General features: G+C 36.7%; 1 protein-coding gene across 1 annotated transcript; it reads left to right on the plus strand.

Annotated features, from left to right (window-relative positions):
* Positions 1 to 8704: 8704 nt before the first annotated feature.
* On the plus strand, positions 8705 to 12468 carry LOC105046498 (probable serine/threonine-protein kinase WNK9). The gene is given in 8 exon segments (XM_029264969.2): positions 8705 to 9245; positions 9334 to 9371; positions 9498 to 9725; positions 9817 to 10037; positions 10228 to 10385; positions 10529 to 10958; positions 11046 to 11477; positions 11480 to 12468. Coding segments are annotated over 8 exon segments (2232 nt in total). The 5' UTR covers positions 8705 to 9170; the 3' UTR covers positions 12130 to 12468.
* Positions 12469 to 15964: the final 3496 nt, after the last annotated feature.

Consider the following 15964-nt stretch of genomic DNA (forward strand, 5'->3'; position numbering starts at 1 on the left):
TAGCTTTGATAGCAATTTAGATAAGCGGTGCATTAGAATGTCCCTGTCACACGTACTGCAGATTCAATGTAAGTTTTGTACTTCACAATATTGTGAATATATTTCCAAACTCTTGCCAAATTTTCTCCACCTCTCATGTACTTGTCATTTTTCTTCCTCCTTAATTAATTTGATGCATGTGATGTATGATGGATCCAAATACACAGAATAACTATCAAGTAGATAATGGATAATTTTTGAAAAGCTCCCTTGATAGCCTACAACAGTGTTTGTCTCTTATCACTTTGATGCTCTCTCTCTCTCTCTCTATTATATCTTATACTATAGCATCATATGTATGCGGTCAATCACAACTATTTATTTCTGTGGATATCACAATAGAAACAGGCAGTTATAATTATTGATATGTACGGTCATACATTACATACCATGTAGGATATAATTATTCTTCCTCCTGGATGCATAAGTCATGCATAAATTATGCAATAGGCTTGTTTTTCTCTCCATCTCCACCATCTTCTGCATCATCTTAGGAAAACAGTGCCCGGCAAATTTGAACAAAGCAGCAGAACTTCAAACCAACCGAAAAATATAAGAAAACACTTGTTACAACCTCATTTACTCTTCCTAACTCGACAAACACTATAATCGCCTCTCGAGTCAAAGACGAAAACTTCGTAGATTTTTTATTTATAAAAAATAGAACAAGTATATCCTTCCGATTACATTAGAGTCGGCGGTATGACCACCCGATACGACACGAGTTTTACGCGATGAGAGAGCCCAAACCACAAGTAAACTCGCACCAGAAACGCTCCATCGTGCACGTGTTAGCTTCGAGCTTTAATGGCGGTCCCACTGCTTCTCTTTTGTGGTAGAAGCCGCCTTTGAGCGGATCCCGCATTCCCAGCCCTTCACCACACGCCATCTTCTCTTACCCAATCCATGATATGATAGATGCCAAATGTTGTACAGTTAGTCCGACAAAAACATTTTATAGACATACACATTATTTGGTTTACGAGCCAAAATGTATTGAAATAAAAATTAAAATAATTATATCTTCAAATATATTTAATTTTGAATCAAAATTTTTTAAATATTTAAAAAATAAAAAATAGATATCAAAAAATTAAGATAATTTTATTTTCTTAAAATCGAATAATAATAAAATTTTTTCTAACTATGTAGTTTAAATAGAAATTATTTATTTTATTTTTATTTCAGAGTCTAACTTCTGTCAACGAAATATGCACTTATGATATTACATTTATTGTTTAATTATTTAAATATTTCTTGTTATATTATATGTATAAATAATGATCATTTAGTCCATAGAGAGTTGTCTTCTTGTAATAACTAATCTATAAAAAAATAATAATTATTAACTAATTTTTTTCTACTTATTATATTGATATTATGTTTTAAAATCTAAATTTTTGGATTTATTTTATCTATTTAAAATTAAATTTTATTGAATTCAATATGCAACTATGAACTACTAACTCGGAGCTATATCAGTACATCACCCTTCTTAAAGCATATATTTTTATGTCATTTTTTTTCATTGACCTTACATTCTTTTTTCTGATATCCAAGAGTCAATCAAGAATTTTATGGAAATGTATATAACGACTGAAAAGAGTAAAAAAAAAAATGTCTACAGTGAGTGTGAGGCTGGATGATTTTCACTATCATTTTTTTTGGCCACTGGCCATCATGAGTTCCCTCTAACGAGATTTGGTATAACAACCATGGGTAAAATAATTTTGTAAAATTATTGTGATTGATTGGATTCAGAAGAGCTCTAAGATAGAGATTGGACACCACCTCCTATAGGATATTGATATCATGCCGGGGATTGTATCATTATCCAGACTAATTATATCTATCGAAAATTAAATTATATCTATCGAATTGTCTCTTTTATTATTGAACATTATAGATATATATTATGGATTGATTATTTAACTATATTATTTTTATGATATTTTATTTTTAAATTTTGTTCAATATGTTGTATTAGATTTGAGTGGCTCGTCCTGATAAAAAAAAAATTTAGTTTGAACTTAGTGATTTTTTTATTTTTTTGAGAAAATCAGAGATGGGTTGACACATATCCATAAAAAATTATAAAATAAAAATAAAAATAATTTTTACAGATAAGGTATTGAAAAGTTAGGAAATAAATATTTAAAAAAAAAAACAAAGGTAAGTCGAGTCATCAAAAGGCCGAATTGACGGCTTGCGAATCCTCCGGAAAACGATCATGATATTTTTTTATTTTATTTTAAAGAATTTAATTAACTCTGTAGCTAAATGTTGGCTGCTAATTTTGCAAGGAGGAAAAGGTAACTAGGCGTTAAATAAAGTAACATTTATGGAAAAAGACAAATCAGTACTACTTACCCGTACCTAACGGACCGTATCCAGACACCCCACGAACCACATGTCACAAGATTCGCTGCCGGATTTGGTCCAGTCTCAGGATTCGACGGTGCAGCATGGTGCTGTCCATCATAGCATATCAGGTGGTCCATCCCTCACTCAAATAATTGGTGATGAAGGAAAAAAAATCTATCAAACTCTTCGCTCTTTCAAGTGGGCCCTCCCTCATTTCAGATCGAGGAGGTTCCAAGTAACGGATGTTATAACGGATTCTGACTCCATCCATCCTTTTTTTTTTTTTTTTTTTGGTAAAGCATCCATCCATTATGTTAGTATATGCATTGACGGGTTTATATCCGAAGAACGGTCCTTCTTTCTTCAAACAAATTTTAGATCTTGCAATTAGCACTTTGGGAGCTTTACAAATGGATCAATGAAAATATTTAAGATATTTTGAAATATATATATTAAGCATGATCCAATGATTGACATATAAAAAAAAATCTATTATTCTTTGTACGAAAGATACAACCCAAATATTATATATATATATATATATATATATATATATATAATATATATATATATATATATATATATATATATATATATAAATTAATATTATAAGTGTTATGGAGTTATACCACCTCAGTCTTTATACTCGAAACTTCTCTTCGGATATATTCGTCATCGAACGATCAAGACTTCAAGGTGAACCTCGGTAGCAAACATCATCTGGATGTTCCATTTTCTCTGCATCAAGGAAGACTTCGATGATATAAGCATCATCTGCATGTCCTGCTTTTTCTACACCAAGGTGGTCCTTTGCTATGCGCATCATCTATATGTCTTGTTTGTTTCGTTAGAGAGCCTTCATCACTATGGCCTCAATTCAAATCTTTTGGTATCACATCCCGTCTTACTAGCACAAGCGAGCATGTGACAAACGACCACATATATATTACAGGATTTTACTTATAAAACATGCAAGATCTAAAAATTTATGTAGTACTAGTGCAAGTAAACTAAAATATTTAGAACTTTTGATCAGATAAACAAGCCTAATATTATTTTCAAATCTGAATCAGTTTAATTTCATAACATTTATTTTTAGATAAGAAAACATTTCAATATCCTAATCTTTCTGCTCATACTCTACAATCCTATTCGCACTAGATGTTGATATTTGAAAAAAATAACAAAAATAGGAGTGAGCTAAAAGCCTAATAAGTCACCTCTATACACTATTCGGTTAAGCATTTTACACATAAATCATAGTATCATACTTTAAAATTTTTAATTTATAATTTAAGACATATTGAGCAATACAAAGTATATATGTATTCAAAATTATCAACATATTTGAACAATAGAAGAAAAAAATATAATTTTCAATCATTGTACTCAATTATTCAACTCTCTTCCTCTCCTAGTTTTTTTGACTATGGCCACAATTGGCCAGTGGTAAGTCCTAAAAGAATTTAGATCCTGACTACAATATGTCGCTCATTTGCATGCACCAGTGATCGTCCCACTACAGACCAAAAAGGAACTAGCTTTAAAATCACATGAAAAACATGTCTATAATAGTATGTACCAATAATCACCCCATTGGCGTGATTTAAAAGAAAATTAGCTCCTAACTACAATATATTGTCCATCAACATGTGCCAGTGATCGCCTCACTAGAGATCCAAAAAAAGATCATATCCGAAACCGTGTGATCATAGTCAAATTAGAGAGATTACATCATAATCAATAAATTTAACAATATTTTAAAATAGTAAAAGAGGATAGTTCATGCTCACAAAGTTTTACTTTAAGATCCAATTACTCAAAATCTACTTATATGGAGCATACATAACATAATTCAAAATCTATATAGATATTATTTAATATTAAGTTAAGCTAATATTTTTCTACCAAGTTATGTAAAGAGAATTAATTCATATATATGTAATCGAATATTAGATAGAGGAACTTACCTTAGCTTGCAAGACAGAATTATCACCAAAGTATATTATACACGATCTAGATAATTACAATCAAAGATTAGGTTTACATCTAAGACACATATGTTACTATTTAAAACTTGAGCATCTAAAGGGTCCTTAGAATCATGGAGCTCACTCAAAATTAAACATATAAGAGAAAGATATACATCAAGGATAGGACTTTAGATCTATTTGACTAGTGGCCAAGAGTCCTGTGCGCATCCCAAATCTAAGCCAATTATCCTAATCTCATCTATTCCTAATCTAAAAATCATAAAAAGAGTTGTAAACACCTCAATCTTGGGATAAATTTTTAGAACCCGATGCGCATCCCTGATTTAATGGTCTGCGCTCATCTTGATCTAAGATTATTAAATTAGGTTAGAGAGAAAGATAAGAAGGTGGTTGGTTCTATACCAATCATCCGAGTACAAGAAAATTCTGTGAGAGAAATAATGAGAAAGAAAGAGACATGTGAGGCATCTATAAGGAAGAGAGAAAAAGAGAGGAAAAAAAAAAAAGGAGAAACAATTAGGGCAATACGGCCTGATAGTGATAGAGTTATAGCCTCTTTGAGTAGTGGTGCTCTGATCGCATGTACAGAGGAAGATAGAAATAATAATAATAATAATAAAATAGCATATTTAGTGATCTTGACAACAATCTTCTTAGTAAAAAGAATAATAGAAAGATGAGGAAGAATTTACCAGAGGATGGTGGAGATGGCAAAGCTCGATCAAAGATGACGGCTTCCAATGAAGTTGCAGTGATAAAGTTCGAAATCAAAGGAGGATAGAGAAAGAAGGGATTTTGATGCCAACAAAATTGTAGCTCTTGAGGGAGAAGAGAAAGAAGGTGAAGAGGGAGATGGTTTGGTAGAGCAATAATAGAAAAAAAAATTTTATAAAGGTGTCAAAGCATCATTCTCATCCTCTCATGGAAGAGAAGAAGGAAGGAAGAGGGCACAATCCGTCCTTCTCGGATGGTTTGGGTGGATATAGAAGGATAAAATATTTCATTTCTTTATTGACTGAGCAAAATTAAAAAAGAAAGGTAGGTAAGTTGTGGCTGATTTTTTTCTCTCTTTTTGAATAATGCCAACCAAAATTGAAAAATATTTTGCAACTTTTGAATTTAATTAATAAATTTGAATTAATGACTAAATCAAGAAGTTTCTTGTGATAATGGCAAATTGATCAGGACTTCTAGAATTTCTACTTATTAGCTTCCAAGAATAGTAAATTAAATTTCAACCATCTTGAAAAGATAATTGAACCTCCAATCTCTTTCTCATTAGTTATCCAAAATGACTAGCTAAAAATGGAATGCTAGGTGGGGAAAAAGATTAGAAACATGGGAAGAAAGTCAACCCTCCCCATATTTTAGTCGTTATACCTGGAGCCAGGAGAAAGCAGACCAATCCATCGGACTTTATCTCTAGACATAATCCTTGGCCAATTGTTGACGACCACATCGTACTACTCCTAACCCCTTGGTCGGACTCAAGCTGACGACTTCAAAAAATCTAGAGATGTTGAGTCGTTACAAGAAAAACATGGACTAGCCCTACATCCCTTAAATGTCAGATAGTTACGACGGAACTCCCGACGATTACAACAAAATATGGCATATAACTTAATGCCATTAATCACCCATTATCTATGATATACCGTGGACCATGATTCTCCACAGCGATTATCGATAATCAAAGTAACGTACACTTCTCCCTTCTATGAAATGGGATCTTAGAGGATCCTTCAGTGAACTTTTTTTGGGCTTAGAATCTACTTACTTGCTAAAAATTCTCCTTCACTATTCTCAAAGCTCTGGACTTGTCTTGTAGATTCCAAGAACGTTCTATCCACCTCAGATAGCTGCTGATCATGGAGCTCATCCTCAGATCACCATCGATCCAACTACTTTTTCTCAGTCCAGAGTTTTGCGGCAATAATTACTATTTACTATAATATCAATACTAGTTATTGATTTAATAATTTTTTTATAATTAAAATCTAAAATTATATCATGAAATAAATAGCAATTTTCATAATAAGTAATAACGTGTTGGTGGAGTTCCGTCATTGCAGACTAACACCGTTATGGAAATCGATAGAAAGGAAGAGAAGCATGCCATTGAAAAAGTGGGATGTGCAACGCCGGTCTTTGGATGGTACGTCTGAGACAAGATTTCTTCACGCGGACCCCAAAGTTTAGAAGACGTTGTTTCCATGCACCCACGTGGCCTTCCGTCCTCTCCCTTCCAAATCCCAGCGCCCGATGGGTGGGGGGTCTCCACACCGACCCATCTTTCCACCCCCCACTCCGGATTCGCTCTCTCATCTCTCACACCGAGACACACTTCTTTGCTGACCTGTCACACAACCATCGGTAGGAATTGTGGGGACCAAAAGGTCCGGCGTTGGACACGAAGCCCGAAGCCTTTGTACGATCAATGGACACGTCATGAGAAGAATCTGGATCCTGTCTGGGACGAGACAGCAAATTGGAGTCGTCCAACCTTTGCCGTACTTCGTTTGGTACACTGAACTGTTATAGTTTAATTGACCGGGAGACGGCTTAGAAAAGTTTCTCGAGGGGACCATGGCACAGTGTTTCCATCCAATCGGCGCTTGACACGGTCGACTTTTTATTTTTTTATTGCTAGGCGTTGGATGAAGATCTGACGGTCATGGAAAGCTGAAAATTCCAACCACGTTTGAGTTTTTCAACTGTAGGTAAACAGAGCTGCATAGATGTGCCACGCGGAAAAATGTGAAACATTTAAACCACTCATGGTCATATTTACATATTGTAAATGCCTAAAAATAAAATTCTAGTACTATGAAAACCAGTTGTGTAATAATGATAAGATGATGATGCTTAATATATGATTCATAATATATTAAAAGGAATTGACACATGGTTCATTATTATCCAAATCGTTTTGAATTTGATCTAATTTGTATTTTCAGATGTACAAATATGGTGATTCAAGTTTATTTTCTGATATGCATGGATGTCCTATATGTTTCGGTTGTTAAATTCCGATAGGCCATTTCCAAACAAGTCATCTTTGCTTTAATATTGACTTGATTAATTAGAAAATGCTCCAAGCTTAAGCTCCATATAGTTTTGGAGCAGCTTAATATTTTCATAATTGTGTTTATATTTAGTTTGACTCAGTTGCACCCTCTGTTCATTTTCTATATAGGTCTCATGATACATCTCCCATTTCCGACAAGAGATCGTTATTTTACCAATCATTTTCTATCAATATTTTCTATTTTGCCAATTAAATGATCTTAGAAGTCTATTGACCAAGGCCTATTTTATATTATCTCCAAATTAAATGCATCCTATTCTTTATTCAACCATTTATTTTTCTATGAATTTAGAAATGGATCTACACCTTTGGGTGGTTTAGCATAAGCAGTTATGATTCCAATCGATTCAAATAATTTTTTTTTTTTTTTAACTTTCAACTATCAATTTAAGATAGTCGGTAAAAAATAGCAAATATCCAATTTTGACATCATCGGGTCGCTTCGAGCAACAAGTCAATCTTTTATAATTGATCTAGTCTATACAAGAAAGATTAAAAAAATTCACATCCTTGTTTTTATCACTTTTGCCTAAAGCTAGCCTTCAACTTTCGCATAATACATATTTAATCTATGTTTTGTTCAACATGCAATATAGAAATTTCCATATTATGCAAAGATAGCGCAATAAAAATAACATGTCAAATAGATTTTCTTATAATAACTAATAACGATGCAAGGAATTAAATATTTTTGATGAACAAGATATTTATGATTTATTTTATATACATATATACATACACACATTTAAAATGTAACACCAAATCGCCAAAGGTTGAGAAAGATTTTATTTAAATTCTTAAAAATTTTGGCTTTAAAATAAGGGATTCATCAATACAACCATGCAATTATCAGACAGAGAAGAAATATCCGAGAAGTATTAAAATACAAAGACTTAGCAAAACAACATTTCCTGCGACAATTCAATAATATTGATAGATAATTTAATTGTTCCTGCACTGAGTTACAAAAACAAAACGAAACATTTGTGTATTTAATAATCCTCACCACACAAATGTGATATGCCCGCAGCTCTACCCGCAGTGCAACACTTAGGAATCCAAATAATTTATTACTTAATCGAGCCAGAACCTGTGGTTTGGAATCCATGGAAAGAGATATTTAATACGTTATTACGAGTTTTTACAGCTAATGATGATAAAGAGTCCGTGAGAAGGGCTAAAGGGAGGGATAGGGACTGCTACCAAGAAGAAAAAAAAAAAAAAAAAAGAAAAGAGGACGACAGAAAGCAAGGGAGGGATGGCATGAAAAGTTTTGGTCTCTCCATCTGTCGTTTTTTTTCTGTAGGTTGGTATCTCCTTGCTGAATTATGGAACAACCTTTGTAGCTGGATTGGAAAACCTTGTCCTGTTGGTGAAACCCCCGAAGTCTGTTTCCCCTTTCATCTCCCTTCCTCCAACTCCTCTTTCTCCCCTTCCATTTTTCTATTGTTTTCATAACTAGCAATTGAGCTTTCCTGAGTTTTTCTCAGCTTCCATCTATCCATGTAGGCTGGAATTCTCTCTCCTCACTCCTCCAATCCCCTGAGTAGATCAAAAGTAAGAGGTCTTGTTTTTTTTTTTTTTTTTTTTCTTGTATATAATTTTCCCATCCCCCCCTACTTTTTTAATGGTCGTCTAAGGAAGGATTGCACAAGTATAGATTATAAGCACTGGAGCCAAGTAGAATGATAGGTGCAAAGGCCCAGGTGTCAGATTACTCAGAATTTGTAGAGGTTGATCCCACTGGAAGATATGGCAGGGTACTTGCCGAGATATCTTATTTTCCTTTTTGTTCCAAGTTTCTAAGTTGGCCTACCTTCACCATCTTTTTATTTTTCCTGTCTGCAGTACAATGAGATCCTTGGCAGGGGAGCTTCAAAGACAGTGTATGATCCCATTCCCCCTACTGCCCACCTACCCCCTCTCAAAGGATTCTCTGGTTTCCTCTTCTTGATGCATGACTTTCTCATGTTGGATTGTTTCTTGCATGTCCTTGTGGAATCTGATGGCAGGTACAGGGCTTTTGATGAGTATGAAGGGATTGAGGTGGCCTGGAACCAAGTGAAGCTCTATGACTTCCTCCGGAGCTCTGAGGACCTGGAGAGGCTCTACTGTGAGATCCACCTCCTCAAGACCCTCAAGCACAAGAACATCATGAAGTTCTACACCTCCTGGGTTGACACCTCCAAGAGGAACATCAATTTTGTCACCGAGATGTTCACCTCTGGCACTCTCAGACAGTAAGTGGATCCACCCCCCTAAAGATCGAGGTCAGTGTTTTATTCCTGAATCAATCTCTTCCCATTTTTTTTTTTTCTTCTATTGGAATAGGTACAGGCAGAAGCATAGGAGGGTTAACATCAGGGCAGTGAAGCATTGGTGCAGGCAGATCTTGAGGGGCCTCCTCTACCTCCACAGCCATGAACCCCCCATCATCCACAGGGACCTCAAGTGTGACAACATCTTCATCAATGGGAACCAAGGGGAGGTCAAGATCGGCGACCTCGGCCTCGCCGCCATCCTCCGGAAATCGCATGCCGTCCATTGCGTAGGTGCGCCCTCCATGGCCTATTTTTATCATCATATAGTTGTCATGTTAGCCTAGGGAGATTGGCAATCTGGTCTCTTTTCTTCATTCCTTTGTAGTAATGAATTAGTTTCAAAGATGCTGTCCACCCTCTATTTAGATTTAGATTCAGATTCAGATTTAAATTTAGATTTAGGTGGTATGTGCATCCTCAGGCACACTGGAATTCATGGCCCCAGAGGTGTTTGAAGAGGAATACAATGAATTGGTAGACATATACTCTTTTGGGATGTGCGTGTTGGAAATGGTCACCTTCGAGTACCCATACAGCGAGTGCACGCATCCGGTGCAGATCTACAAGAAAGTTATATCAGTAAGAGCACATATCATTGAATCCTAATAGCTAATTATAGAATGCTATATGAGTGTGTCATGTTAATTTGTCATTGTTATGCTACAATGTCTATAAGCGTGTCATGTTAATTTGTCATTGTTTTACGGTCGTGAATCCGGTAGGGCACCAAGCCTGAAGCTCTGTATCGAGTTAAGGATCCTGAGGTGAGGCAATTTGTGGAAAAATGCTTGGCCACAGCTTCCCAAAGGCTTCCTGCAAGAGAGCTTCTGAAGGACCCATTTCTCCAACTTGATGATCATGGTATGGTCCATGAAGAGGGAGAATTTAGCGATATGGGCTGTATTGTGAGACAACCTTCTCTTCATCTTCTTCCAAGTAGTCATTCTTGGTACACTAATGGATTCTCTGATAGTTTCCGCCAAGAAACAGAAACTGGATGGGACTGTGATGCAGCTGACATGGGAACCCATGGAATGGACCTTTTCAATAGCCCCGAAGATGAACCACTGGCTAATGTAGATATCACCATCAAGGGAAGGAGGAGAGAAAATGGGGACATTTTTCTGAGGCTCAGGATCGCAGATAGAGATGGTATAAGAGAATTTAGATCCTCTAAAGCTTTCCTGTTTTGATTGATTCATGAGCAAAGGAACCCATCACCTGTCATCTGTTTTGCAGGCCGTGTGGATAACATATACTTTCCTTTCGACATTGAAGCTGATACTGCATTGAGTGTTGCGACGGAGATGGTTGCAGAGTTAGATATAACTGATTATGAAGTAACTAGAATAGCAGAAATGATCGATGGAGAGATAGCGGCGCTGGTACCAGAATGGAAGCCAGGACCTGGAATTGAAGAAATGCCAGGAGTTCCAACTACAAGTTTCTGTCAGAATTATGCCTCCAATGTCTCATCATGCAGTTCACTTATAGACTACCTTTCACTCAAAACTCCCGGCTGTGCTAGTGTGCAATCTATGCATCGTTCCAACCTTGAATGTGCTGCGATGCATGGCCGGTTCGAAGAAATAGCATACCAAGTCGAGGGATCTGAGCATAATGTGACCGAGGGAGCACCAGTGCTATCTACCAGCCAGTCAGATGGACCTGAGATTGCTCGCAAACATCAAGAGAGAATTTCTCGGACGATGAAGGTGCCCAAGCTGACCGATTGGCCGAGGATGAGAGGGTTACACACATGAATGGTTCTATCCGACAGCATGGCCTGGATGTACCGGAACTAAGATTCGACTCTCCTCCACCTGATATATCCTATGATTATGAAAATGAGATCCATCAAGAATTGAGATGGCTCAAGGCAAAGCACCAGACAGAGTTAAGAGAAGAGTACAAGACTCGACACTTGGGAGCATCAAGAAGAGCTTCGCATCCATCCCCAGACTTCGGCAACCGGGAGATGAGAGTGGAGAACGGTGCTACAGGTTCCATAGTCCCTAAACATTCACGAACTTCGGATAGCAAGACAATAAAATCCTTTCATTTGGGCATGCATTTCCCATTTCACATCCTCTGTGGCGACACAGAACCAATCCCCGGAAAGAAGAGTTTTCTGGCCGATATCAATGAAGGGTATTGCTGGAGTAGCCGCCCTGATTTGGGACACCAAAGGGCCCGATGTCGTGAGGTGAATGCTGAGAGCAGTCCTGAGATGTTCACAGCAAAGAATTTCTATGCTGGAGCTCCTCTGCCAAATTGTGTTTCCAGAACCAAGTCTCTTCCTGTTGATGCAGTGGATGTTTGATATGCGCAAGGCACTCCTCCAATAATTCCATGAGTCAACAGTGGATGCTTGATATGTGCAAGGCACTCTCAAATAATTCAATGATCACTCACTTTGACTGTATATCGTTGTTTGGCCCACAATGTGCGTAAGATTATTTAGCCCTTCTGCCTCACTGTATATGGGTCATGAAGTGAGTTGAAATGTGGGGGTGTCTCTATTCACTCATCAGCACTATGTAGTGTTCTTTTACTTCTTCGAATTGAAGAGATCGATTCAGGCCGACTTAGTATGATGTACTTTACATGGTGTAGCTCGATAAGATATACATGAGAAATGAGAGACAATTCATTTCATCTAGATTCTAAATATTGACACAATCTTTTTCCTGGGGGAAGACCTCTATGTTTGCTTCTTTTCTTAATTCAGGCTCTGCAAAGAGCGTATTTAAAAGCAAAAACGAGTATGGTGAGTGGCCTAAGATGTTGAATCCGTGCAGCACAAACAAACTAAAGAGATCCTCCATCGGACTGACAGCAATTTAAATGAGCCAATGAGAGGACAATATCAAAGCTAAATGGATTCTTTCAAAGTATTGCAAGCTTTCTGAAGGTGCTGCTGTGTCCTATAAAGCCTCCATGATTGAGGATATCCAATGAAGCCATTCGAGGCTTATTGGATGAAGATGCCGACTGTGTGTGGAACAATTCATTTACACTTTGCAGGATGCGGATGCGGGTGGTGAATTCCATTATTCGTTGGACCTGGTGCACAGTGAACCAGGGATGATTTATTAGTGAGAAGGCATTTAATATATCGTGTTGTTATATAAAGAGAGAAAAAATATTAAATATATGGTAGTGTGTTGTTGAGAAGGAAAAAGATATTAATTAATATCCCTGGTCCACTGTAAACTAGGTCCAACCAATAATTTTTCCTGTAAGAGGTCCTCAGTCGGCCTCCTCCTTGTCCATTACGTCCACAGTGGGTTCCACCACAAGCTCCTTTCTCTTCTTAAAGAGATCGAAATGGTCCAGTTTATGGAACTTTCAGGCCTGCCAGCTCTTAAATTATGTCGACTGGAGACTTAGGAGGGGGTGAAGTTAGTCATGGATGATGCCATGCAGGCTTGAGATCAGATGGAAAAATGGATGGAAAGTGATGGTTAAAGCATCCAATTTTGAATGAGATGGAGTCATCAGGAACCATTACGATAAGCATCAGCTAAATTGGTGTGGGTGGTGGAGGTAGGCCTCTTCTTGAATGATTGGAGGCTGGGTAATGCCCATGATTTAGAAAAAGAAGGATTACAAAGAGCAGGCCTTCTTGCTAGATTCCGTGGGGACATGCCATGATTTTTGTTTGAAAGAATGGAGGCATGACATTTGTTGGCTATAGATTAATAAAAGCAAAGCCATCTTGTTTGTTGGTCGTAGGTCATAACATTTTCCGAGCACGGATTCTACAGCCCTTTTTCCGTAAAGTATCCTCTATGGCTCTTCTGATCTCAGCATCACTAAAGGCCACATCTCACAATAGTGCACGCATTAGCCAAAGCAAAAGAGGGAGCTTTTAGTGGTATATTTAGAAAACAGTACAAAGAGATGTATCTACCTGCTTGCCATTAGAGATGCGTAAGAAAATCGATCAAACTACATAATCGATCCAAACCACTAACGTTAGTCCAGTTTAGATCATTTTTTCGAATTTAATTCAGTTTTGATTTAAAAATTTTAGAAACTAGAAAATCAATTTAATTTTGGTTTCAATTTAAAAAAATCTAATTTAAACCGAAACGATCTATTGACACGTACATGAACCACTATCAATTCATTTATATTTTGCCTTTAACTCCCATTATTCGTTGCTTCTATATTTAGTCCATCTCATATATTGCTTATGTGGTTACGTATAAGTTATCTATTTAGCCTATCCCATAAGCTACCTATTCGATATAAGCTCAACAATCCACCATCTGATAAATCGAATTGAATCGTATAACATTCTATTTGCAGTCCGATCGATTTCAATTTTAGAAAATTGATTCAGATTGGTTCAATTTAAAAATTGACTCTAAACTGATCCGAATCGAAATGTGTACACTTATACTTGCTACTAAATTAAGGTGAGAGCTCATTGAGATCCACAAAAATGGTGGGCCATGATCTTGATGGTCTACAAGGGATGTGAACCATCTGATCCATGGATGTTTGATTTCACATCTTGCTATGATAACACAAGACTGCTTATAATATGAAGAGTTGGAGTGTTTTTAACTGGTGGCACTGCTGCCTTGTAATAGCTACAACCAAAGGACGTGCTTAGGCCAGCATATTTTTTGCTTAGGCCAGCATTTGGTAGAACATGGTAACCACAAAGACTGCCTCAATAGAGCCATTTTTTTTCCCCCTTAAATACTATCTTGTCGATGGAATTATGCATGCGGACAACTTGACATTGTGTCTGGATAGAACTTAAGAGAGGAGAGACTTTTTTTTTTTTTGGACTGATGGAAAGGGAGGGAGAACCCACCCGTTATTTTATTAAAATAAAAGAAGTAGATAAAGAGGAGAGGCTTGATCGATCCCAAAGTTTTGTGAGTTAGAAAATAGAAATCACAATTGCTCGTTCCTATAGGCCCCATTTATCAAGTGTTCATCAGATGCATTACTATAATAATAATTGTGGTTGTGATTCGCTGCCTGCATGCCATGTAAGATATAATTTGTTAGAAAAAAAAGACAAAACAATGGGTGACATCTTGGGAACTTGGCCCATACATAGATTAAGAGATTAGAAAGTTTACAGGCAAAAGGCCTAGCTAATTCTACACTGAAATCGAGACATCCTGCTCCAATCTTGTCTCTAGTTTTATATAGGAAGAAGGGTAACAATGTTTGACATCTTTATTAGTAAAACATGCGTAAATGTAACTTCCCCAATCTTGTCTCTAGTTTTATGTTGGGATAAGGGTAACAATGTTTGACATCTGTAGAGTAAAATATGCTTTAAAGTAACACTTACCTAGGTCATAAAGCCCGTCAAAGCGAGTGTGAACTTGGCCGTGCCCATGTCATCATTCATGAATAAACTTTTACTCACTTTGTTTTTAATCTTGCATTACACCTGCACAAGCCATAAATATTGAGCTGATTTCGAAACGTTGTGTCCAAGCCATATCCTTTCCCTGATCTTGTGTTGTATTATTTCTCTTGATCACAGTAGGTAGGATGGATTTAACAATCCCATTGTTACTAGATGCATCTCTCACCCATGTCTCTAGTTTTATCAAATGTTTGAATTTACTTGGTTAGAATTGAGCCAAAGCTATGAAATGGGGCTTGTCTCAATAGTCACGCACCTCTACTTAAGGTTCTTGGTTCAAGTTTTGGATAATATACCCTGGATCTGGAATCACATTTTGGATGTATTTCCCTCTCTTTCCCTCAAATAGACCTAAACCAAAGATCTCTTACAAGTAGTGGAAACCAACTAATAGGCTTATAAAGCTCCTTTGGTGGTGCCAAACGCTTACTTTGCTAACAAAATATGTTGTCGTCAAATGCCTACTTTGCTAACAAGATTTAAACCAAATCTCTCATCGCTCACATCAGTGATAAACCAAATCTCATCCAGTAAAGTTCTATCCGTTGCTGGAAGACTAGTGTTAGTAAATACGGTGCTGGTTCGTTGCCAATTTATTGAATGTCATTGATACTCCTACCAGCTGAAGTGATTGAAAAAATTGAAAAGAGGCACCGAGAATTCATATGGAGAGGAAATAAAACATGCCATGGATTTCATTATCTAGTCAACTGGTCACAAGCTTGCAGGCCTAAAGAAGTAGGAGGAGGCA

This window comes from Elaeis guineensis, chromosome 6 (assembly GCF_000442705.2).
Source record: "Elaeis guineensis isolate ETL-2024a chromosome 6, EG11, whole genome shotgun sequence".
Lineage (NCBI taxonomy): Eukaryota > Viridiplantae > Streptophyta > Magnoliopsida > Arecales > Arecaceae > Elaeis > Elaeis guineensis.